At 43.7% G+C, this 25,502-nt stretch overlaps 1 protein-coding gene across 4 annotated transcripts in view; it reads right to left on the bottom strand.

The window, feature by feature from the left end:
• Nucleotides 1–3,158: 3,158 nt before the first annotated feature.
• The window catches only part of ZNF521 (zinc finger protein 521), a 312,704-nt gene continuing 290,360 nt past the window's right edge, over nucleotides 3,159–25,502 (bottom strand). For all 4 annotated transcript variants that reach the window (XM_061399719.1, XM_061399720.1, XM_061399718.1 and 1 more), the window contains one exon: nucleotides 3,159–3,976. In XM_061399719.1, coding sequence (XP_061255703.1) covers nucleotides 3,947–3,976 — 30 coding nt within the window. In that variant the 3' untranslated portion in view covers nucleotides 3,159–3,946. The remainder of the gene's footprint in view (nucleotides 3,977–25,502) is intronic.

Genomic DNA, 25,502 nt, shown 5'->3' with positions numbered 1-25,502 from the left:
GACTTGGTGTTTTCACTGCCGGGGCTCAGGGGGTTGAATCCCTGGTCAGGGAACTAAGATTCCACAAGCCACACTATGTGTGGGGGGTGTGTGTGTGTGTGTGTGTGTGTGTATGTGTGTATGTGTGTGTGTGTGTGTGTGTGTGTATCTCTCTCTCACATATGTATATATGCCACATATACACGTGTATATATATGCCACATATATACATATGTGTGATATATATATCACACACATATGCAACACATATGTGTATATATGTGGCATATAAATATATATATACATATATATGAATCTTGCCCATAATAGATTTTTAAAAAGTTTTCTAGATGATGCTAACGTAACAAGTTCCTTGAACAATCAGAACACTTTACATTAGACCCATTTCTCAGTGTTGGCACTGTTGATCTTTGGCAGCTGTTAATTCCTTGTTCTGGGGACCCGTCCTGTGAATTGCAGGATATTTAGCAGCATCTCTGGCCTCTGCCTATAGATGAAGCCACATTCCTCCAGATGACAGCCACTGCATGAGGTCATAAAATTAGGTCAGGAACACTGGTCATCGTGTTGGCCACTGGACTGCATAGAAAGCCATTGCGAAATTTCTTTGGGAATTAAGTGTTAGGGAAAAAAAACTCTCATAAGGAACTGGTATAATCCTTTCTTTCTGTTGTTTTTTCCTTTGCTATCAGGAACCTCAAAGCCAATGTAAGAATGCATTCAAAGCAAAATTAAAGCAGAAAACAAGCCACTCACTCTACTGTGTTTTCACCGTTCTGTAAGATGCTGCTTTTAAAAAATTATTTATTTATGGCTGTGCTGAGTCCGTTGCTATGCGTGGGCTTTCTCTAGTTATGGCAAGTGGGGGTTACTCTTCTTTGCAGAGCTCGGGATTCTCATTGCAGTGGCTTCTCTTGTTGCAGAACATGAGCTCCGTAGTTGGGGTGCACGGACTCAGTTGCTTTGTGGCATGTGGGATCTTCCTGAACCAGGGATTAAACCCGTGTTCCCCTGCATTGGCAGGCAGATTCTTATCCACTGGACCACCAGAGAAGTCCCAAGATGATGCTTTTCCTGTTAATGTTGTGTTAGTCTTTAAGTTGCCTTATATTCTTAGGGCATGAAGCAGGAAATAAACATAAACAAGGTAACAAGCAGGAGGGAATGACTGTTCCATGCACTGTTCAGTATTTATGACCCAAAGAATGGTTGGTTATAAAGAAGAGCCTGCTGAATTCGAACGATCTTGTCACTGGAGGATCAGCCAGGCCTATAATGAGTCAATTTCTTCGGCCTCCGGCTTTGTCTGGGAAGTGACTGAACCATGCTTGTATTGAAAGAACTCAATGGCCAGCCGTGTGATGGCCTCTAGAATGATAAGCCTCAGTCTCCATTGCGTCTTATGAAGTCCAACCCCTGCTGTTTACCAGGAGCTTGGAAAGTCTCAGAGGTGATGGTTGTTAAAGGCAACTTGGGCTTCATCCCTGGATAAATACCATCACCTGCTTTCCTTTTCATGAATGAAGAGCAGCTTCCCTTTAGTAAAATATAACCCACTCATTAATAACCCAAGGTTTCAAAGCTTATAAAAAATCAGCATTAAGTGTGGCTATTTCATTTTAAATGCAAAATCTTTGAATAGACCAGAGATCTTAATTTTTTTAAATATAGCGGAGTATTTTAATTATGAATGCACTTGCATATTCTCAGCATACTTCATTATTTATGTAGCTGGTGAAAAAGCTTTTTAATTAAATAGCATGCTGGCAATCCATTGTGAAATGTATAGATGTAGATTTTCCTAGCATTAAAAAACTAAACACATGCGCATGATACCTTCTGGCAAGCACATGTACATTAATCACCAGGAGGTACTTGTTTCTAAGTGATCCTAAAATCTGACCAAACTGTCTTTTTATTGGAAACAAAATAAGTAGCATAATTTGCTGGCACTCTGCATGGTTATTCTCACTCAATGCACTCATTTGGAAATGGGGTAGAGCAGCGGTTTTCAAAGTGTGGCCCCTACATCAGGAACAGGAGCTCCCAGCTGGGTACATCCTAAAACTGTCAGCTCTTGAACTCCACCCCAGGTCTACTGACTCAGCAATTCTGGGTGTCCGGTCAGCACCTTGTGAAGTAACAAGCCCTCCAGGTGATCCTTATGGAGGTTAAGGTTTGACACAGATTATGGGGTGAGGCTTATACCTGGTATCTGGGTTTTATTCATGGTTCCCCTCGTGACAGTTGGTCATAATAAAACGAATAAGTCCATGCATTAGTTTCCTGATCAAAAAAACTGTTATGAAGATTCTTGCTTGTTTAAGGTTTAAAGAATTGCTTGAGGTTGTCAGAGTTTCAAAGAGGGTGAAAGAGTCTCAGTGGGTGAAGTATTTGAAGCAGGAGGTGGAAGATAGCTGCCCACTAATATCAAGTCTATACTTACTGATTTTGAGTCAAGATATATCAGGGCTCAATGTATACATGGCAATTCTCTTCTGTCTCCCTCAAAAAAACCTCTGAAATTCGAGAGCACCTCCTCATTCACCATTTTGTGGCAAGCTGTGGTGTGGTGTCAGCGGTCTTGCAGAGACACCCCCGTGCCTGTATGGAGGCTGATGACCAATCCATGTCACCTCCCTGGGCTAGGGGACTGAGGCCTGGAGGTGGGTGCTGTGCAGAAGACCACACCGAGAGTCCGCACTCCGGGCCAGCGTGACGCTTACAGGCTCCCGGCTCCCTGCTCTGTGCTTTGTCTTCTGAATGAACAAAGCTGCTTCTTAAGTACACATAAGCCAAACTGCCTCTCAAATTGCAGCCATCTACTTTGAGTTCAGATTTGCACAGCATGACATGAATTGGGCTGCAAATTATGCAGAAAACAGCCATCACATCCATCTGTGATGTCAAAATCCTCCAGTACAATGTGACCTACTAGGATCTGTGAGAGGAATGAGTACTTTAGGTCTGATGCCTTCTCTGTGCCATGTGATGAATCTCCTCCTAGGTGCTTTTGGCCTAGTGTGGAAAGGTTAAATATGATTGAGGTTGTGCCTGGGATATTCTCAAGAGCAGAACTCATTTCCAGGGGTGCAATTAGATTTTTTGTTTAATGGCAACATAACTAGAAAAAGAAAACACACACATACACTCATACCTAATGGTAAACTGAATTTATTTCCTCTTGGAAAACAATTCCAGTAATCTCCAGGTTCAGACCGCAGAGTAAACATTAATAACAGTAACATACAGGTTAGTTCAACTGATTCAAGAATTTGGCTGTGTGAAATCATTAAGGAAAACCTTGAACACTCAAAGCTTCAAAATGTATCCAGGAAAAAAAAATTCTTTGACAGTCTACATAACAACTATTGCATATATAGTGATGCTACCTGTCACATTGCAAGGCTTACAAATATATATACGGGCCTTACCCAGCTGTGGGGTTCTGTGAGAACATCTCTTCATGGTTTTTTGCAAGAATCTTCAGCAATAAAAAATAGTCTTGGGTTTAACCGTTGATATACCAAAAAAGAGAAATTCTAGGCTTAAGTGTTAAGAAAAGGAAGTCCAAATATAGTCTCACGTGTAACCGGGTTGTTTTAATCTGTCTTCCTTGAAAATACTTTCTCTTAAGCCATTTTGCTCACATTCTTTTTTTTTTTTTTAAATCTTGCCTGAATAGGGCCCAAGTCCACTCGTCTTTATAAGACCATTTTAGTATCAGACGACATAATACATGTGAGACACTTTATATACAGAGGGTCTATCCGGTGCTCAAAAGTTCAAACACATGAACATCCAACAGTTTTGATAATACAAGTTTTATGGTACAATACAATGTTTCTGAATAATATACATTAACAATGAAAGTTTCGTGCAAAGAGTAAAACATGTTCCCTTTTTGTGCCACAAAAGTCATTCTCCTTGAGAGACGGTGCTTGCACTAACTGCTGTGTTGGGTCATCGTATGGTTCTGTAATGAGAAAGAAAACAGGGGTGTGGGGAGAGAAAAACCTTAAGTGATCATATTCTCATCAAACCAAGTATCTATAAATGCTCATTGATTTACAATGACCTGAAAACTGTTTCTGGGTCCGGAAGAATGGGGCCTTGGGGTTGGGGGGGCCTGGCTTCTCCCCACCCCCAGTGAGAGCCAGGAGGGAGGGGTGGGGTGGGGCCAGGGGGGTCTTCCCTTTCTCTGACTCTGCTTCACTCCCCAGAAGACCCCCCTCACCTTCCACCATCTCTTCTTATCAGCATACGCCTCTTTTCAAACACCAGGGTAACACTGTTTTAACAGTTGCATTTATCTGTGCATTATTTCCGTTGATTACAGATGCTTTTGTTCTACTCATGCTTAGAACATCTTAACAACAGACAGCTATCCATCCCTAAACATAGATTTTATGGAAAAGAGTTGCCTGGCCGACACCTGACAAACGGGGCAGGAAACATCTCCAGCTCTTCTCCTGGGGGTGGGCTCGGGGTTGGGTCCCCACCTGGTACAGAAGCAGATCCCAGCAGCCTGAAACCAGCCCCCCTCCAGTCCCCAGGAGGCGCAGTCCTTGTTGTACTTTGGTGCTGTCCCCTTCATCCACACAGCACGTCCCCTTCCTGAGTCAACATCCTGGTTCCAAACTGTGAGCGGGAAACTGGGCTTTTGGGCAACTTATAACCACAAGCCAGGTCCAGAGGGGGGAACACTGGGTGGGCGGGCTCTGGACCTGGACCTGTGGCCTGCATGGGGGATGCTCACAGACCCAAAGGACGTTCATTCAGAGCAAATGAATGAATTTGGAGATGACCCCACCTGCGCCTTCCCTGAGTAGTTTTCCCACCTCTCACCGTCAACCCCCTCCCCCCACCCTATCAGAATCTTGAGATCTGTCCCCAAGTATGACCACTTCCACGCTCATCCCATCTAAGACCACTTCCCCTGTCTCCGACTGCTTATATCATATGCAGCTGAGGTCTTGTCTTCTGGTTATCTGCAGTTCTGGCTCTCTCCCTGTGTCCGTAATTCTGGTCTTCATCCACTTATTCATTCCTTCACAAGCAGCTCTTGAACACTTGCATCACCACCAGCCACAGGCCCCAGCATCGCAGCACTTGGCAAAGAGGATCCGGCCAAATGAATGGCCAGCTAGGCAAGGGCCACTGGAAGGAGAAGGATGGTCCACACCTTCACATCTTCAGAGTGCTCATGGACTCAAGAAAGTCACATAGGCACATAATGAAAAAGCCACCTGGTGGGAGTATATTAGAAATGACCATAGGAATATCACGCACACCTAACCTGGCCTGGCCTTTGGGGAAGGCATTGGACCTAGCTTAGGACATTTTAGTTGAGGCTGGAAACACAAAGAGGCATTTGGGATGCAGGGCGGGTGCTCCAGGCCAAAGACACTCGTGGGTAAAGGCAACGAAGCAAGAACACACAAAGTAGGTTTGTGGACCTGCAGCTCATTCAGATTGGCTGGAATCTTCTTGAGTGTCCAGAACCAAGAGTGTGGATGAGAAATGAAGGTAGAGAGAAGTTTGGGGCCAGATTCTGAAGAGCCTTCTGTACCTGGCTAAGGAGTTCAGACTTGGTCTTGTGGGTAAGGAGGACCTATGGAAAATTTTCAGCAGAGGGCTTTGTCTTTGAGATCTTTGTCATCTTTTCATTTCCCCAGGAAACTAGCCAAACGCCTGCCCAGTGAGTAGAGGGTGAAAGGCCAGAGGCTTGGCTGCTTTGTGTTGCCCAGCTGGGGCTTACAGCACCAGTGAGGGAGACAGGGGTCTTGTGAAGATGAACCAGGTCTTCTGTTCCCTATTTCAAACTAAGTCCGTTTTATAAGAAAATGGACAACAAATAATGAAGACTTTATTTCACTCACCTTTATTTAAAACATACCATTTTTATTAATTTAGTGAAAGATGAGCTGGATTTTTTTATTCTTCTTTTAATGATATTAGCCTTAAAGTCCATACAGGAGCAGACCAGTTTTATGCCAACTCTTTTTTTTTTCCTTTGCATTGATTCTAAATAAATATTTGTGCAAATTATTTTTCTCCAATAGGCAGACATAAAGGGTAGTAAAAAAAATTCTGTAAGATTGGGCTTGACTCTGAGATAGCAAAATGTATGAGAAAATTTAGACAATGCACTTTGAATGTTTTTATTATTTATAACTCCTTTGATCATAATTACATTGATACTTAAGGGGCTAGTAATGTTTCTTAGTCTCACTGGTATTTTGATGATCCTTTATGTCTGCCTATTGGAGAAAAATAATTTGCAGAAGTATATATTTAGAATCAATACAAAGGAAAAAAGTAAAAATGAAGTGTTAATCGCTTAGTCATGTGTGACGCTTTGCAACCCCATGGACTATAGCCTGCCAGGCTCCTCGTTCCATCAACTTCTCCAGGGGATCTTCCTGACCTGGGGATCGAACCTGGTTCTCCTGTATCACAGGCAGAACTCCATGGACAGAGGAGTCTGGCAGGTTACCATCCATAGCGTCACTTTCACTTTCTTTTCCTTTGTATTGATTCTAAATAAATAGTTCTACAAACTATTTTTCTCCAAAAGTAGACATAAAGGATAATAAAAAAAACTGATGGGACTAAGAAAACATTGCTATCCCCCTAAATATCAACATAATTATGATCAAAGAGGTTATAAACAATGAAAACATTCAATTACTCAAAATGATCTGTCTAAACTTTCTCATACATTTTGATATCTCACAGTCAAGACTGATCTTACACAAAGTTTTAATTTAAAAAATTAAGAAAATAAGTACAAGAAGCTGAGACAGTAGCTATCTAAATGGTAGAACTTTGACAGGAGGATGTGTGATTTTGAAAATCAAAGTAAAAAAAAAATTTAATAACATTATTTAAAGATATTTAGCAATGTCCCCGGCAGTTCAGTAGCAGTCCCAATGCAGGGGGCCCAGGGCTCGATCCCTGGTCAGGGAACTAGATCCCTCATGCTGCAATTAGTGATTCCACATACCACAACTAAGACTCGGGTGCAGCCAAATAACTAAAAAAATGTTAAACAATGGAGTGCTTACTACAGACATTCCACACTCAATTGAATTTTGGAGGTTAATGAAGGAAGCTATATTACAATCTCTCCAGTGTTCTATCTGTCTATACTGAGAAACTGCAAAACTGAAATCTAACACAAATTGGCCACAATAGTTGGCAACAGTTGTTTCTTGGATGCTTTCATCCTAAACCAAAGCTCTACACGTCTCTTCAGAGGTGCAAAGAAATGAACAACTACATATGAATCACTTATTGCAACAGATTGAAGTTGCTACTATAAAGGATTTATGCTTTGCATATTAAGAGAGAAGAATATAAATCATCGGAGAGAAGGACAAGGGTAGGGCTTGTGAAACGCAAGCTTCAACAAAAATAAGGAGCTGCAATATAAATAACGTCTAAATGGGAAATCTGGCATGAAATATGGTGACGGCAGAAAGTTCTCTCGGTGGGGAGATACCTGCATACCACTGAGGTCATTCATTGTCAGTCTTTCTCTTTTTTCTTACAAATTGGCTGAAGGGGAGAACAGGGTTCCCCACCCCCAACTCCCATCCCTAGGCATGGCATCCACCACTGTCAGTGATTCTCAAGGTGAGAAATGGGTGTGTGTGTTCAGTCGTGTCTGACTCTTTGCAACCCCATGGACTATAGCCCACCGGGCTCCTCTGTCCATGGAATTTCCCAGGCAAAAATACTGGAATGGGTTGCCATGTCCTTCTTCAGGGAATCTTTCCAACCCAGGGACAGAAACCGGGTCTCTTAGGTCTCCGGCATTGGCAGGCGTATTCTTTACCACTGCGCCACCTGGGAAGCCGGGAAATGTGGCATATTTGCATGGAAAACAAAACAAACAAAAAACTCAGGTGATTCTGATCCAGTCCTCAAGGGTTTGTCCTCGCCACCTTGGAGGATCCCTGAGATGTGACTTCCCCTCCCCCATACAGTACTTTGAGTCACTGAAAATATGAATGACCTGATTTCATTTTCTGGAGGAAGGAATGGGTGTCTGAGCTGCACAGGTTGGTGATTAGGGGTTGGAGAGAAAGACAGCGTGTTCATCTCCAGACTTCACTGAAGATCCACCCATAAGAGAAACAAGAAGTTGCTTCTTGGGAGCCCTCTGCCTAATTGGGTGTGTTTTTAAAATCACAGACAAAGTTTTTCAGAAAGGGAGACAAGAAGTGAGTGGGAAAGATGAAACAGAGACCAGAGAAGTGCTAAGCCCAAGGAGAGGGCAGGTGCCTGGTGCTTGGTGGTCCTCGCCAGGCCAGCCACACCACAGAGCCCGCCGTGAACCCCCGCAGCAAGAACAGGAACGGGGACAAGCAGAGCAGAGAAAATGCTGCCGGGCCATCCTCAAGTCGCCTTCTCTTGTAAGAGTTTTCTGCTCTTTAGGTCTGGAGGAAACCACTACACTAGAACAAAGCAGTGGGTAATCTCACCAATTTTACACAGCAATTCATAGTCCCCAAAGTACTTTAATGCAATGACAGGTTATGAGAAAAAATATCTGTTCCAATGAAGGGAAAGTGTTTTACATAATCGAGGAGAACATCAGTGCAGCATCGACGCCGGTAGGGAGGGGTGATGACAGAAAAGGAAGTAGGAAGAGAAGAAAAGTTCTGTAATCCCACAGAGAGCCATATTCTACTCTGCAAAAAGCCATCTCTTGGAGACCCCATGTCTAAGTAACTGAAAATTGCAAACCATTAATCCCAGTTATGAACAGTTGTTTTACACGAGAGGGGTTTGTGTTAAAAAAAAATTCAATTCACAACACACCTTAAAGCTTTAAAGACAATCCATCTACGTATGATACCTTAATAGCCAGGTTTAAAACAAAAAGAACACCAAAAAAACCCCACTCTCTTTACTGTAAAGGGCCCCATTTGGAAGGAATTTGTTCTTTTTCTCCTCTAAAACCTGAAATTAAACTTAGAAAGCTAAAAAACAGATGAGGACCTTAAAAATTCCCTTCTAGCACTATGAATTTCTTTTTAAAATATGAGATGCCTTTCATTTTACAAGACTGGAATTCTCATTTTGGGCTTGGCACGCTAACACATGATTAATTCAGCCTCTCTCTCTCTGAGAGCTAACCACATTTACTGGTCAAACGGTTTAATCCTATTTAAAATACAATCCAAGCAAAATATTTTTAAATAAAAATAAAAACCCACGATCCCCTGTAACTATTCACCTTGGCCAAACTATCCCATTTGCCTGAGATCTTGATGTGAATTTGAATATCTGCACCTATAACAATGATGAAGTTAAGCTCCAGAGGAAAACCAGGGGCCGTCTACCTTCCCAGGGTGGAAAAATTAAGTCCCCACCCCAAAAGTGGTGCTCATGGATCACCCTTGCCTGGCCAGTATTTTGGCAGAGATGATGTCTCGTAGTCTGTGCTTTGTAGCCTTCTGTTGGCATCAACAAAATATTAAGTAGCAATAGTCATAAAAATAAAAACTATGTCTGAATGGAAGTTTTGTGAGATCTGTTGATTCAAAGATGTTAATCATTTTTACTGTGACTTGTCTATTTATAGCCCTTTGTCTCAAATTCTGACAAGCTTTTAAAACTAAGAAAAAGAGCCATTTTAAAAAGGAATGAAAAAAAAAAATAACAAGCTTTCCACTAATTCACCACGCCATTAGAATCCCAAATTTAAACTGGAGTTGTACTCAATTTAAATGAGATGTTTTCTAACCAGAGGAAATAGGAGGCAATTGTGGCTTTGCAACAATGCAAGGCGGGAAGAAATAAAAGAAATAGAAAGATTAAATGTAGCTGTTTCTTTCAACAGATGGTGACAGCACCAAGGCAGCATGTTGTTTTTTCTTTAGTTGAAGAACGCAAACATCCGTAATCAATCATTGCTGATTAACTAATTATATTACCCTTCCTTTTATCACCAGGTTGGACCTTTATCTGTAAACACTATCATAGTCTGTATGCTCTTATTTTTCTAGAAGCATATCCCAGGACACAAACACAGTCGTGCAGTTACAGGCTGCAAACAGAATTCTACATTATTATCCACCTTTAAGCACTACTGCTTTATTTTTTATTTTTTTTTAAACAAAAGCAATTGGTTTCCAACAGGCTGGATAATAAGTCTTTTGACCTGCATTCTTCTTTGACCCATTAAGGTCACCCCTGTGCTCAGGCATATAGCTGACTTCGGAAATGCCTGCGAGTCCTACATTTCATCTCCTGCCCACTCAAAATAAAGCTTTCTTTAAATGTGTCTGCTCGGGTCCCTGAAGGCCAAAGAAGCCTCCCTGTAGTGGGCGATGGAGGGACAGAAGCCTCTGCCTTTATTAATGAATGCAGACCATTATGAGTCTGGCTGGCTCCTTCCCTGTTCCCAGAAGCATATACTGTACGTGACTTAAAATGCTAGAATATTGACACAAAGCGAGCTGGGCACCCCTAAGGAAAATTACTCCTTGGATATAATGTAGGCTCGTAACAGCTATTAGAGTACAAAATAAAACCCTCCGGGATCAAACTGACATATACCGCATTCTACCTAGTCCTCAAACATTAGAAGAAATTCTTTGTGAAGGCACTCTCAAGGACAGCATTAAACTGACTTTTGTAGCAATCTGCAACAGCTTTTTGGCTCAGAGCTTTTAGTACTAAATCTCTGGTTTGAATCAATATAAGTACTATATCTTCTACATTAATCAATACATTTGGTTCGATACATGTTCTATTAAATTATACTTTCTAATCAAGATTTTTACATTTCCACCCTCTCTCTTTTTTCCATTCCCAACTTTGTTTGCTAGTAAAACAGTTTTAAGAGTGTAGCCAGCTCATGGAGAGAAGATGTTGGGCGATCTCCCCTCACTGGTTAGAGAAAAAATACAATGGCGAAGAGCAGCCTTTAAACATCTTGATAAGGTTAACGGGATTTGTGAAGGCGATAAATTAACATTTTCAAAGTCCACACAATTACAAAAAGGACTCATAGTTTTAAATTAATTAAAAGTGAATGACTTCAGCTCTGTAAGTACCATTAGAATGTTCTAAAAAATCACCCAAATCATCCACAATACCAATTAGACTCCGTTTCACCATACCAAGGTTTCTCTTGTCCACAAATTATATTACTTTTTAGCTGGGGAAATCTGGGGTAATTGTGTTTTCATGGTCCCTACCTGGTAAAGATCAGGAACCTATACATGGGCATGTGCATTTTGGTGAGATACATTTTGGTGGCTCAGTGGTAAAGAACTTGCCTGCCAGTTCAGGAGTTGCTGGTTTGATTCCTGGGTTGGGAAGATCCCCTAGAGAAGGAAATAGCAACCCATTCCAGTACTCTTGCCTGAGAAATCCCATGGACAGAGGAGCCTGGCAGGCTACAGTCCATGGGGTTGCAAACAGAGTCGGACACGACTTAGCAAATAAACAATAACAACAACATACTTTTCATGAATATTCTTTAAAAGACAAATATATAATGTTTCCCAAAGTAAAAACTATATTCATAAAATAGATTTTCATGACTGGGGGTGGCTGACTCACAGTTTTCACTTTGGTAGAATTTACTAAAATCAAGTCTGCTCTTGTATTTTGATAAACAGCAATGGAATTTCCCAAACTGTCTGTCATGATATGCTTTTCCTCTCTCTTTAATGCCATGAATGTTGCATTTATGATCATGTTTGCACTGACAGAATTTCCCTCTTTATTTTTTCATATGGTAATGTCATCACCATGAACTTAGAGAGACACTGATGCATTTTCTTTTGACATTTAACAGTTTGCATGGGCTTGGCCTGACATTGCAAAGCATCTTCTGGGTGACACTAAGCTATATTAAAGCAAAAGGTGAAATGGCATCATCAGAAGTGATCAGAAAAATACACGATATTAAAGACAGAAAAGGACTATTAGGTTATTGAATTTGTCCCCTTGCTGGACAAAATTTGTTCTACGAAGTTTACACTCTGGGCTAGTTTTTAATGGTCTTAGCAATGAAATTTCCATCACACCTCCCAGAGGAAACAATTTCACATTCTAATAAACCTCACTGAAGGACATTTTTCTTTTTTGTGTGTATTTTTCCTTTGGACATTCATGCTAAAAAAGCCTAGAAAAGGTTGGCCTGAGATAACTCTGAAGCAGGCGGACACTGGCACGTTTATGAGTTTATGTTCAGAAGCCTTCTTGATCATCTATTTGTAGTAGAAAGTTCTTCTGTCTCATCCAAAGAAACCCAAAAGACAATTCAGTAAGCAGTTTCTTAGTCATTATACAAAAATTCGTCATTCAGTTGCTTTGTTCTAGAGGGAGATTCCTACAAATTAAATGGAAGGCCAGGGCGACCAGGTTTCCCAACCTTAGCAGTAGTGGCTTGTTGGGAGGGACAAATCTTGGCTCCTCTGCACTCTAGGATGTTAGCAGCATCCCTGGCTTTCATCTACAACATGCCGGTTGCACCTTTCCAGTCATGACAGCCAGAAATGTTCTCCCTGGTGCTTTAAATGGTAAAGAATCTGCCTGCATTGCGGGAGACCCAGGTTTGATTCCTGGGTCTGGAAGATCCCCTGCAGAAGGTAATGGCTACTCACTCCAGTATTCTTGCCTGGAGAATTCCATGGACAGAGTCTGGTGGGCTACAGTCCATGGGGTCGCAAAGATTCAGAAACCTCTAGACCTTGCCATATCCCCTGGAGGAAAAAAAATCACCCACAGATGAGGACCACTGTCTGCAGTATTTTGAAAACATACTGAACTTGCCATGCCTGCTTGAGGACACAAGCTAGTCTTCAGTCTCAGTGGCATCTGTTCCCCATCAAATTAAAAAAAAAAAAAAAGACAGCAAAAGAGACACATATATACCATATGGAACTATACTGCATGACATTTAAAAAATATGTTCAGGGATTTCCCTCGTGGACCAGTGGTTAAGAATCTGCCTTTCAATGCTGGATGTATGGGTTTGATCCTTGGTTAGGGAACTAAGATATCACATGCCAGGGAGCAACTTGTGCAGCCTACACGCCACAAGCAGAGTGAAGCCTGTGCACCGCAGTGAAGATAACGCATACCACAATTAAGACCTGACACAGCCATAAAATCAACACTGAATATTCACTGGGAGGACTGATGCTGAAGCTGAAGCTCCAATACTTGGGCCACCTGATGTGAAAAGCTGACTCACTGGAAAAGATCTTGATGCTGGGAAAGATGGATGGCAGAAAGAGAAGGGGACGACAGAGGATGAGATGATTGGCTAGCATCACTGACTGAATGGACATGAGTTTGAGCAAAGTCTGGGAGATAGTGAAGGACAGGGAAGCTTGGTGTGCTGCAGTTCACGGGGTCACAAAGAGTTGGACATGACTTAGTGACTGAACAACAACAACAAAATAAAATAAAAATATGGTAGAGAGATCGTGAAAAGGATTGTTTGAAATATATAATAAGTGGCATTGCTTGTATGAATAATCATTTCTCTAAAAATATCCACTTATTCAGCAATTTACTAAGACTTTCCATGTACCATCAGTGAACAAAGGTGGAATATGTGACAATCAATGCTGTTTTAGAAATATTAACAATATAATAAAGTATAAAAGGACCAAAACATTAAGCTGTGGAAATTAATATTTAAGGTATGAAAACAACTCCCTACTCTGAACAACTGCAGAGCCACCATCCCTCATTTGCTGGTCGAGATTCAATAGCAGGAGTTAGCGATGTAAGTGATGCCTCACAGAACTAAAGAAATGGTTTCTAGCAGCATCTGTTCCAACATCCCATTTCATAAATGATGAAATCAAGTCCCAGAGACTTGAAGCCAACTTTCAGGGTCTTATAGCTACTCCATGGCTGAACTGGCTTCTGCGAAGAAGCAACTGGTGAGTGGTACCAGTTCCCATGTTCTAATCCCTGGGCTGGGCTGACTGTGGAGCCCAGACAGATGCTCACCATTAGGGCGCTCACCAGGGACAGGAGGACCAGGTACCATGGATCATAGAGAAAGGGCACCTCACCTCCTGAGCTTAGTTCTTGGAGAAGTCACGCTTGCCTGGTGCTAGAGTGATGATGAGGAAGAGGAGGTTAGAAGACAGAGACAGGCTCCAGGGGGAAGGCAAACAGGAGCCAGGCTGAGAGTCACGGAGTTGGGGGTGACTGATCCCTGGGGGGCTGGAGATCTATCTGGCTGGGCAGGGAGATGGAGGTCACTTCAAACAGAGCTTATTTTCACTAGGTGTGCTGGGAAAGCCAATGGTGGTGAACATCATCTCAAGAATACCCACCTAAAGTAGCCTGAAGAGTTAAAGTGTTAGTTGCTCAGTTGTGTCCAACTCTCTGCAACCCCACGAACTTTAGTCTGCCAGGCTCCTCTGCCCATGGGATTGCCCAGGCAAGAATACTGGAGTGGGTTGCCATTTCCTTCTCTAGAGCATCTTCCTGACCCAGGGATCAAAACCAAGTCTCCTGCATTATGAGCAGATTCTTTACCATCTAAGCCACCAAGGAAGCCAAAGTAGTCTAGCCTGAGTCCAATGTGAGTCTTCAAAAGCATAAGTAAGTTGCATTTTTAAAAGAATGCCATGACCACATTGCTAATATAGACCAATGTCTAGTATTTTGACAAGTAAATATTTCAAAGAAATAAAACAAGCCACCGTGGTCCACCAGCTTCAAAGAGAGACAAATGCTGCTGACAAGTCATACATGCCCAGCGTTAACTTGGTAACAGTTTTGTTTCTCATTTCTCGCTTAAAAATGGTAGTGAGATTTCAGTGGCTAGCTGACTCCTATCTGTTTTGCATATAAGACAAGCTTGAAAGTTCCCTTTTTGAAAGAACTGAGAGGAGTGTAACCTATCTACTACATTGAGAAAAAAAAAATAATAATAATAAGGTGCCGAATTGGAAGAAAAGGCTAAAAAGAGCAAAGGGCAACTGGGAGATACATTAAAAGTACAGTTTATTTTTAAAAGAGAACAATGGGTTGAGCGACCTGTTTACATGCATGGAGCCAACAGAAAATTTAAATCTAACTGTAGAAAGCCAGCAAAAATGAGAGTCCAGAGCTTAAAGATTCTGCTCAGATTCTAGAACTGCAGGATCCCAGTGTATTGTGAGACAGAAGGCTTTGATAGGCAATACAGTCTAATAAGATATTCAGGGATTAAGTCAGTGCTTCACAGACAGATGTGTCCATGTGCCAGTTGTTGCTAAGCTTTAATTTTTTTCCCCCTGTAATGTTTAATTTATCACACTGGCGCTTTCTAAACTAGAACATCTGTAAACAAGGTTAAGAATGACCTCCTTCCAATTTTACATCCATGAACAGTGCCCCTTCTTCGTGCTTTAATTTTAGATACCTTAAAGATAAATAAATCTGTGGAAGGAAGGAAAAAGAAGGCTTGGCTGACACTGAAATGTGTTCATCTTGCGCGAATACAAATTTCCTCTCTGCCTGGCTTCTGGGTGCACACAGCTGACTCAGGATGCTCAAGTTACATTCACTGCACCCCCTTCTGCGCCCCCACCCCACTCCACTCCAGCCCCCCACCGAGTCAAACACAATTAAACAAATTTCTGTTAAATATTCAACAGCCTCCTATAGTAATTAGCAGCAAAGAATCGGAGCTTAAATTGATAATTGCTCAGCAATGTCCTCTTGCAAATGTTACATATTTCCTGCTCCTCCCTTTTCTCTTAGATTTTTGAATCACAGAAGTTTTCTGGTAAAGCATTCAGTTAGTGAAATGACCCACCATCATACTACTTGGCCCAAGACCTTGCAGTCAGGTTGGGCTATTTGACCGTCAGCGGCAAGTTTCCACCCGCATTGCTTATTTCATTCCTGTTTTTGAAATCCATTGAAAGTTATGTACCTGGAAGCTGTTGGAACAGGGCATTGATTTAAAAACTGACTGGCAGGCTTAGGATTTAAACTCTGGTCCACCAGACGCAAAAGGTCATCTGATTAGAATGGGAGAAGCACAAGGCATAGTAATTTATATTCAAAGGGTAACCTTTGTAGGAAGGAGGAGGAAGCAAGAGCTCTTCCTGCTTTTCCACTTGATATGGACAAGGATTCCCTTCAATCAATTCCCAATAATTATGAAAAACAGTGTCTTGAACTTGGACAAAAAGCAAAAGAAATGCTACTTCCTTGTGTTATTTCTTATTATTAAAAACACTGCCACACTGTCTAGGAGGTAAACTCACAGTGAGAGTAAGTCAACATTTTATAAATCATGAAGAATAACAGAAAACAATCTTTCCTCATCATAAGCCACCAAATACTTGTCTACTAGGGCATGTGCTGTAGTAAATACACATACAAAGAATAGAACTAGGAGAGGACAATGTACTGATTTCTGTGTGTGTGTGTGTGTGTGTGTATGAGTAGCTCAGTTGTGTCCAACTCCACAACCCCCATGGACTGTAGCCTGCCAGGCTCTCTTGTCCATGGAATTCTCCAGGTAAGAATACTAGAGTGGGTTGCCATGCCCTTCTCCAAGGGATCTTCCTGACCCAGGGATTGAACCCGGGTCTCTTGCATTGCAGGCATATTCTTTACAGTCTGAGCCACCAGGGAAGTCCAATAATTTCCACAATTAAGCTTCAGAAGGATAAGTGTGTGTGCATATGTGTCGATGTACATACCCATGCCTACACTGGATGTTGGCATGAGCATGTGCCATGGAGCCAGGAGTTACATGCATGCCTGGGTTCTACAGGTGAAACTCCTCATGTTTGCCTTTGATCTTTGGGTCCCCAAGGGCTCATATTCCAGCCTGGAGAATGCAATTAGAAGGAGCCCCAAGTAGGCTTTGTTTTAAATTCTAAGAAAATCCTTTCAAAATACAAATATTTCACAAGCCAAATTCTATTTGGATATCTCTCAGTTTAAATTAAAAAAAAAAATCCTCCTTTGAAGAAAGGATAAATAATTTTGCACTCAAGTTTGGTGTGTTTTTTTTTAAATTTTGCATATTCCCTTTCCTTTCCCCGTTCCCTAAATGTTTTTGTGTACTGGAGAAAGTTTCAAATCCCCTGTCTCCTCCTCCTCTGAAATCATCCCTGCTTATTGGCCAGTGAGCCCAGGCAGGGAGAGAGGACATCAGGAACAGGGCATCTCTCATCCTACATGGAACTTTATGGTCGTAGATATCCGTGGATTCCCTTTTGCCCCTCATCTCTTCTTGTTCCAGAATCTTTCAGCTCTTCAAATGGCAGAACTATACCCTACCCCTACTCTCTGTCCAAAAGAGCCTGTATTTGCTTCATAAACCCACAGATTACACTCCCATTCTCTTCCCATTTGCTGGGCATCTTTTCTGACACTGCTTCTTGGTCTCTGTGGAACAGTTTCCTCACCCCTCATGGTGCACATAGCTTCTAGAAAGACAGCCCCTTAATTCCCCCACACAAAGATGTGCTGTAGCTATGGTGAGAGTAATCTATAACCCTCACATCCTTATATAATTTGCTACTCCACATTCATTTTAATTCATTACAATGAAGCAATATAATTAAAAAAATAACTCTTTAAAGTGAAGTATTTAACATGATCCTGGAAGGAAGGCAGCTTCCACTATCAGAGGGCCAGGCTGCAGGCACAGTGCACGCTTGTGCAAATTCAAAGGTGAGCTGTAAACAAGCCAGTGCACCAAGGCTCCTGTGCAGAAAGGACCGGGCGGCAGGAGGCCTCATTCTAATCAGTCCTCAAAGGAACCTGCCACACAGAAGTGGCACTTATTCTAATTTAAAGCCCTCATGCTTGGTTCAGTGTTGCAAAATTTATAAAAGAATAACTTCATTAAACCGCCTGGCACTTCAAACACAAATGCAAACCAGCCACAACATAGAAAGAGCTGGACAAGAGGAAGAGAAATATTCCCAGAGTTGTTAGCTTTTCAAATCCTGTCTGCATTTGGGCGCTTCTCTTTCTGAGGATGCGTTTGCCCTGGAATGTTCCTCCACCAGGAATTTCTGCCCCCGGGGTCCTTTACTTCTGTCCTGAGGGCCCGTAAGCCTGCTTAATAACACTTAAAATCACCCAAAGTGCTTGGCAAGACACGCCCCTTGCAGAAATACATCTGGCAGTACCTAAATGAATGCTATTCACTGCTCCTTTCCTGATCTGCAGAAAAGATTGATTCTCAACCTGCCATGATTACAGTTCCCATTTACTTGGGAATATATTTCAGACTAACCTAAGTTGTTGAAAAACTAATGCCCAAACATTTTTTCCCCCTTACCCTCGGTCCTCCAGAAAGCCAGTACTAATAATGGATAAGTGGAAACATTTTGATGAATTCATGCACGACCACGGAGAACAGTTATTGTCACATCCTACAACATACACTTTTATGGAAAACTCTTTTTCTCCCCTGAATCAAAGAAATGCTACAGAAAATAACTTCAGGCTAGATTCCTAAGCTACAATGCACTTTGTGTCAGAACACACACCATTTCGTGCTGAACTGTCAGCATCCTTCTCCAAATCATTTTTTCACGGGAGGCAATGAAAAGACGAACCTAGAAGCCTGTGTAAAAACTCAAAACCTCTGAGCAAGTACATGTCACACACAAGCTGGGCTATGTCTTGAGAGCCCGGGGTCTCAATAATGAGGAACAACTTTTCTGTTCAGTGTTTCTCATCACCCAGGTTCAAACATGTGCTAAGATTTTGCTTCAAAGAGAAGACAGTAAGCAATCAAAAGGCTTGCAAATGGTAATCCTTGGATGGATAAGAGGTAATGACCTCCGGGTGAAATCTCTTAAGGTGGATCTCTCCAAGGGCAAGTAGCAGAGACTGTTTATCCCAGCTGTCCTTCAGAACTGAGGAGCGTTCTTGGTTTTGGTCAGAAGAGAGACCTATTATAGGCTATTCATGCCAGGCTGACTAGAAGACAGATTGACCCAGTAGATGTGAACATTAAAGTTATCACCACAAAAGTGCAGCGTGATGTGTCTCACATTATTCCTATTCCTAGGATAAACAAATACTGAAATTAACACTCCATCATCTTTATAAATGTGTTTTACAGTGCTGAGGGCTCTTTTACATTCACATCATGCAATAGGTTGGAGAAGGTACGTTTGTATTATTTTTCCTCTCCATGAATAAAACAGGGCTAATCAGATGGAATGAATGAGCTAATTCAATTACAGGCAGCTTTTATTATACACTAAAATATGGATTATTGATCTTGTGGAGTCGGCAATGCAGGATGCAAATTCAGTGAGCGAAACCCGCAGATTTGAGTTGGACTGGCCTGTATTCATGCTGAAATCTGCTAGAACTGTTCTCACTTTGGGGGAAAGAAAAAAAAAAAAAAAACCTAAAGAAAACAACGCCAACTATTTAGACCCAGGGAACAGATGAAAGGTTAAGTTGGAGGGCCGGCCTAAGAGCCTGAGCAGGGGTCCCGAGAATGGAGGTGAATACCCCGTCAGGTTCCCACAAAGGAGGGAGGAGAAAAGGACCAGCTCTCCAGGCCTGGCTGTGCAGTAGTAAGTGAAAACTTATTTGGGAGCCTGGAATGTACTTCGCAGGCATCTTGCTGCAAATCCAATCAAGTCGAGGAAGAAGAATGGATGCATTGTGGTGGCCCTGCCCGGGTGAGGCGGGCTTGTTTGAAATACAAGCCCGCTGGACTGTCCTAGCAAAATCCTTTTGTCTTTCATCTCTGGGGGGAAAAAAAAATGCAGTCGTCAACCCTGGTTAGAAAGAAGGCAGCCCTGAATGTGGGATCGCGTGGGAAGCAAGCCCATGGCAGCAAACGGTAAGGGGGAAAGAGAAGGTGAGGTCGGGTATTTCAGTATCTATTGGCACGCCTCTGTCCTGCCTTCCCGCTTCCCAGATACATCTGCCCGAGCCTCCAGGGCCTGTGGCTGCTGTCTGTACTCAGCTCAGTGTGCAGAGAGTGCGGGCCAGACCGGCTCCTGCCTTCTCTGTAAACTTGTCCCAGCTCCTCCCCGCAGAGCCAACACTCTTTCTTTTGACCGGGTTCACATCCTCTCTACCTTTTTATGGGCCACAGCCCAGGTGCCCCCCACGTGGCAGCACAGACGAAAATAAGCTCTTCTCTCCCTTAAAAAAAAGCCCAGAAACGGGTTCTGTGTTTTGGTAGGCCTCCCTCCAAAGCATAGGTAAACGTCCATGTGTCCTGTTTTCGAACAAGCTTCCAATGAAAGGGAGGAAGAGGGGGGGAAGGCCTAACAATACCACACAAAGTTGCAGACTGTTCGGCTACAGTCCAGAAAATGAATCCAATTTTTCATTCTGTCATTATAAATATTTCATTGCAAATGGTACTGATTTTCTGCAACTGTGGTTAAGCAAAGGGCCTCTGTGTGAATATTTAAGAAAAAAAAAAAGGGAGAGGAAGACAACGAGGAAGAAGGGAGGGGGCAGTGAAAGGTTAGCAACCAATTAATTTCTTCCTTTAAATGTAAAAGATTCTGGGAGAAATTCAACAGTGATGTAGTGTGTGACTCGGAGAAGAAGAAGAAAAAAAACATTTACTCTGCTCTTCTTCTGACAGTTTCTCATAAAATATCTGCAGTCCATCTATCTTTTAGTACTCTAGGCTCCTCTGGAGAGCAGAAAATGGTGGTTTAAAGCTCTCTTCAGTGCCAGTCTGCAGGAGATTGCTTTCCACAGGACCCCCGCTGATGGAGGCCTAGGGGAAGAGGCCCAGGAGTTATTCAATCAGCCGGAGACTCTGGGGCGGCTGGGGGTCCTTTGAGGGCTGATTAGAAAGCTGCCCTCCTGTTGCCTGCCTCGGAACAGAACGAAATGAGCAGCCTCTTGCTGAGCAGATGCTGCAAGAAGGAATTTCACCTGTCATGGAGTTTGTCAGAATTTCAGGATTTATCTTGGTGCAAAATTAATAAAATACCAACCAGGATTTCAGGCTGACTACTCAGCTGTGTCATCTCCAAGTGATCTTTCACCCAGGAAAACCTGGACAGGGCGCACAGCCAGCTCCCTGCCCTACTTTTCCTTGGGAGGGTGAGCGAGATGATGGGGCGAGCACCAGCCAGACGCCAGGAGGAGATTCGGAACCAATTACACACAAGGCTGAACTTCAGTGTGGGTGCTACTGTCTTAGTGGGTGACCTCTCACCTCGCCTCCGGAGCTGGGACGGCTCTTTGGGTAAGCCCAAGTCTCAAGTAGAGAAAGGCTGTTTTAGCACTGTCTCACACAGGAGGTAGCTCATGGATTCACATTTATTAAATTCATCTGCTGGTGTCCCCGGCCTGGTTTTGCTTTATCTTATTAAAGGAACGCTAACAACGGGCTCTGTTAAGAGCACATATTGTGAAACACTGAACATTCATCTGGGGTCAGCCGTGCTCAAGGAGGTACCCGGTCATCTTTTATTTGCACCCATGCTGGCCTCATGGCCCATCCCCCTCAGGGCTCCCAGCAGAGTGGGGAGTGGGAATCAGGGAGGGGAAGAGGGAGGCAGCAGCACCGAGGAGCTGGGACAGGGTGGGAATAAACCACTGCCGGCTCTGGACTGCAGAGAGCCTGGGAGTTTGGCCACCTCTGCTCATTCCGCTTCACAAATGACCATGGCTATTTTAGGGGGGTTCTGTAAAGCCCAAGGCTTGACCATATTGAGCTGAGGCTTTGGGTAGCCCTGGGACAATTGCTCTTGTTCTTAGCGTGGCCGGCATCTCCTCACAGAGGGGCTGGTGTGCAGGACTGGGTTGGCCCCTACAGCTGGTCCAAGCCCCTGGACAGAATGGACAAGCATCTCTTCAGATTCAGCTCCGGACTCTGCACTCTGGCTCAGAACAGGATTAACCTGAATTGTAATGTCTACCTTGTGAGGCCTCTCACCATGGACCACACGTGCCCCTTTACTAGCCAGGGACTGGCAGAGCATCCTGGACTACCCTGGAGGTTGCGACTGGTTTAAGGGCACCGCTGCCTCCCCATCCTTTTCTAATTGACATTTTCCAAATGAGACATTTCACCACAGTGGAAGGCGTCCCTTCCAGCTCTTCCACTCGAAACACGATAAGCCTGTTTTGGAGAGTCGCCTTTACAAAGTGGGTAGTAGCCTGACAATATTAATACCAAGAGATCTCAGGAAAGAGTAAGCAACAGAGAGAAGAGAGAGAGCCTGCGCTTGCAAGTGGAGGCACAGATGGTGGGCGGGGACGCAGGGTGCTCGCAGCAGGCTTCGGTGGAGATGCATTAACTCCACAGAGAGATGAGGGCTTCCCACCAGTGCTGTCATGAATTATAACTGAGCACGGGGGTGAGGTCTTAGTGCCTGGCTCACAGCGAATAGATGGTTCTATCTTGCTGCACAAACACCTCTCCCCACTTACAAGCTCCCAAGCACAGCAAAGCACACTGCTGATAGCTGATGGTGTCACAGTAGCCTTTTATGTGTCTAGAAGGCGCACGCACTTCCCAGATGTGCCCAGTGGTGGAAGTCAGGTGATTATAAAATTAAGTCTTGGCAATGAGAAAAAGGAAACCTTTTACGGGTGATTCGGGTTTCCAGCAAGAGATGGTCTATCTGCCAGCTGAGGGGCCGCACCAAAGCCAGAGGAAGCCACTGAAGAAAGCCTGCCGGCTTCCCAGACACGCTGGGTACAAGGGGGGAAGCCTCGCCTCTGCAAACGCTGCCCTCCTCTTTACCAGAAAGTGAAAGCGGGTCCTGGCCAGTGAGCTCCCCGACATCACTCCGTCAATGAAGTTATCAGGGAAGGAGGCCTGTTATTTTAGGCGGTTTAGAATTTCACCACTTTTAAAGGCCTCGTTTACCCTGCCTCTCACTCCCATTTAAAGCCTTGGAGTTGCTGTTCTAAATGACAGCACCGTGAGCAGCGCTTTTAAGCACCATTCTTCTCGCCTGCCACATCGCAGGCTTTCACAGAATCCCGCTCTCTCCCGGATGAGGGTGAACTCGCTCCTTCATAGCTGCAGGGCAGAGCCTGTTAGGAGCTGTAGATTCGCTGCAAATATAACAATAAAGGATACAAATGTGAATTCCCCTTAAAATACACGCTTGGCTCTGAAGCCGCCTGGCCTTAGCAAACTCGATCAAGAACAGCCTATCAATCTTGCTCCAAACGCTCAGCAACAGCTCATTTCATGCGGCCGGCCAAGGGATTGCCACGTCAATGGATCGGAAGGTGCTGGTGTGAATTCTTTGCTCATTTTAGGGGATTGAGCGTCGAAGCCCATGATGACCCTAGCTCTGACTCTAATTGCCACAAGCAGTTGGCTACCGAGGTGGTGTTTTCCAAGAGTCCAATTGAAGTTTGCAAACTGAAAGAGTCTATTCTTGGCATTATGTCTCTGCGAACGTGGAAGAAACTGATCCGTGTGTGGAGCGAACATCTGAAATAGGAACACGTGTGGGGACTTCAAGGTGCCTCCCTGGATTGTAGAATGTTCTAGAGACGTGGAGGTCCAGCTCTCTCCCAGGGATCGGACTACAAAAGCGCCGAGGCAGAGAGCTGTCTTTGTAGGCCGGCCGTGCCCGCAGTTTCTCGTTCCTGATGAGGCAGATCTTCTGGTGCCGTGGCAGCAAGCTGACTTGGCGGCCCAGGAGACGGCAGGGCCAGCAGAGCCCAGCCAAAGCGGAATGTGGCAGAGGTGATGAACGTTTCCAGGGGGTGGGGGGGAGAGGAGGGGGCTGCACACTGGCCGCAGTGCTCTTCAGTACACCCTAGCTGAATGCTCCATAAAGTCGCACTGATGGCAGTTCCGAGATGGCCATCTGTCGTCAACTCTGGGCCAGACAAAAAAATAATGTCATGGCAGATCGCTAACAACAGGGCTGTTGGAGGGAGGGAACGAGTCCTAGAACGGGGAGGTGGTGCTCCATCTTTTAACAGCGAAAACCAGCCGTCGATAGGAACATCGAGAAATTAATGGATAGAGAATTTTTAAAAACTGAGCTGGGGTGCCGTAGAAACGATTCAAATGTAAATAAAGTGGTTTTCCGCTTATTGGCCGAGACCTCTGTTGCTCTTCCTTTGGTCCTATTAACTGCTTGATTCTTGAAAATCTGATGAGCCGGACACATGGTGAAGTGGTGAGGGCCAAATTCAGAAAAAGGTGAGCCCAGGTTGTGCCTCCAAGCATGCATACACAGATTAGGCATTTATTGGTACAAAACGGGTAATTGAAAATGCATTCACTCATTGAGTCCAAATGAGTTCATTGTGACAGTCCTGCTTATCCATCTTTCTGGATGGATGTTTGCTTAATTTCTAGGTGCAGTTTTATTAAAACAGAATAAAACTACCTCATCTTTAGATGCATTGTGAATGCTATAAAATTTTAAACTCTCTTCTTTACTCAAAAAAACCCAGCTTTTTGCTACTGCTTAGATGACAGGGAGAGGGGATGCAGGGTGGGAGGAGAGGGGTGAGAGAGAGAGAAGTAAACAGTCAAACCGAGGTGAGCGGTGCCCTATTTCTTTGTCCTATATGATTAACTTTCTACCTTCAATGGTAAGGCCAATCAATCCTGATTGAATTATCCAATATTAACAGCTGAAAGTGATCAAAAGTAATGGTGAAAACACAGCTCCAATCAATAAATCAATGCAAACGATTGGGTTCCTGGAGATCGGATCAAATAAAAGAGATAGATCAATTTAACCACTGGGCAAATTAAGTGGAAGCTGCTGTAGCACCAATTTACTTCAAAGGCCCCGAAGGCCCACAAAGCAGAGAAAGGAGGTGGTGGGGAAGCAGACCAGTTCCAGAACCACATGTTCACTGGACATGATTTACACTCCTGCAGACTTCCGCGTCTATAAGGTGGTTTAAGGACTGTGATTTTGGCCCCGAGAACAAGAGAAACACAGAGGTCCAATGGATGGAAGGAAGTGGAGAGCGAAGGTAGCAGGTGCAGGCCACCCAGGAAGAGGCAGGACGTATGTCCTTATGTCTCTTCCCACCCCCCACACTGACTCTCCTCTCCCCAGTGATCAATATGGAACCTGGCTATGGCGGGCCAGACGCAGTGATGGGCAGTTCTTTCCAATCTGAGGGTCCCAAAGGGACACCGAATGACAAGAGGCAAAGCAGAACAGGGTTCTGAGTCTTCCAGTTGGCTGTGGGTACTATGCTGCTAAGTCGCTTCAGTCGTGTCCGACTCTTTGTGACCCTAGGGAGTGTAGCCCGCCAGGCTCTTCTGTCCGTGGACTTCTCCAGGCAAGAATACTGGAGTGGGTTGCCAAGCCCTCCTCCAGGGGATCATCCCTACTCAGGGATCGAACCCACATATCTTACATCTCCTGCACTGGCAGGTGGGTTCTTTTACCACTAGTGCCACCTGGGAATAATGAAAGCTAGTTCAAGCTCTGTTAGAAATAGAAACAGAGCAATGGAAAACAACAGAAAAGTTGTGAAGAGTATGGGGGGAGGTGCACAGTTTTAAAGGCACTTCTTATAGAAGTTCTGTGAGCAGT

The sequence above is a fragment of the Bos javanicus genome, chromosome 24, assembly GCF_032452875.1.
Source record: "Bos javanicus breed banteng chromosome 24, ARS-OSU_banteng_1.0, whole genome shotgun sequence".
Taxonomy (NCBI): Eukaryota; Metazoa; Chordata; class Mammalia; order Artiodactyla; family Bovidae; genus Bos; species Bos javanicus.
Note: the sequence above shows the minus strand (reverse complement) of the source record. Positions and strands in the feature narration are given on the sequence as shown.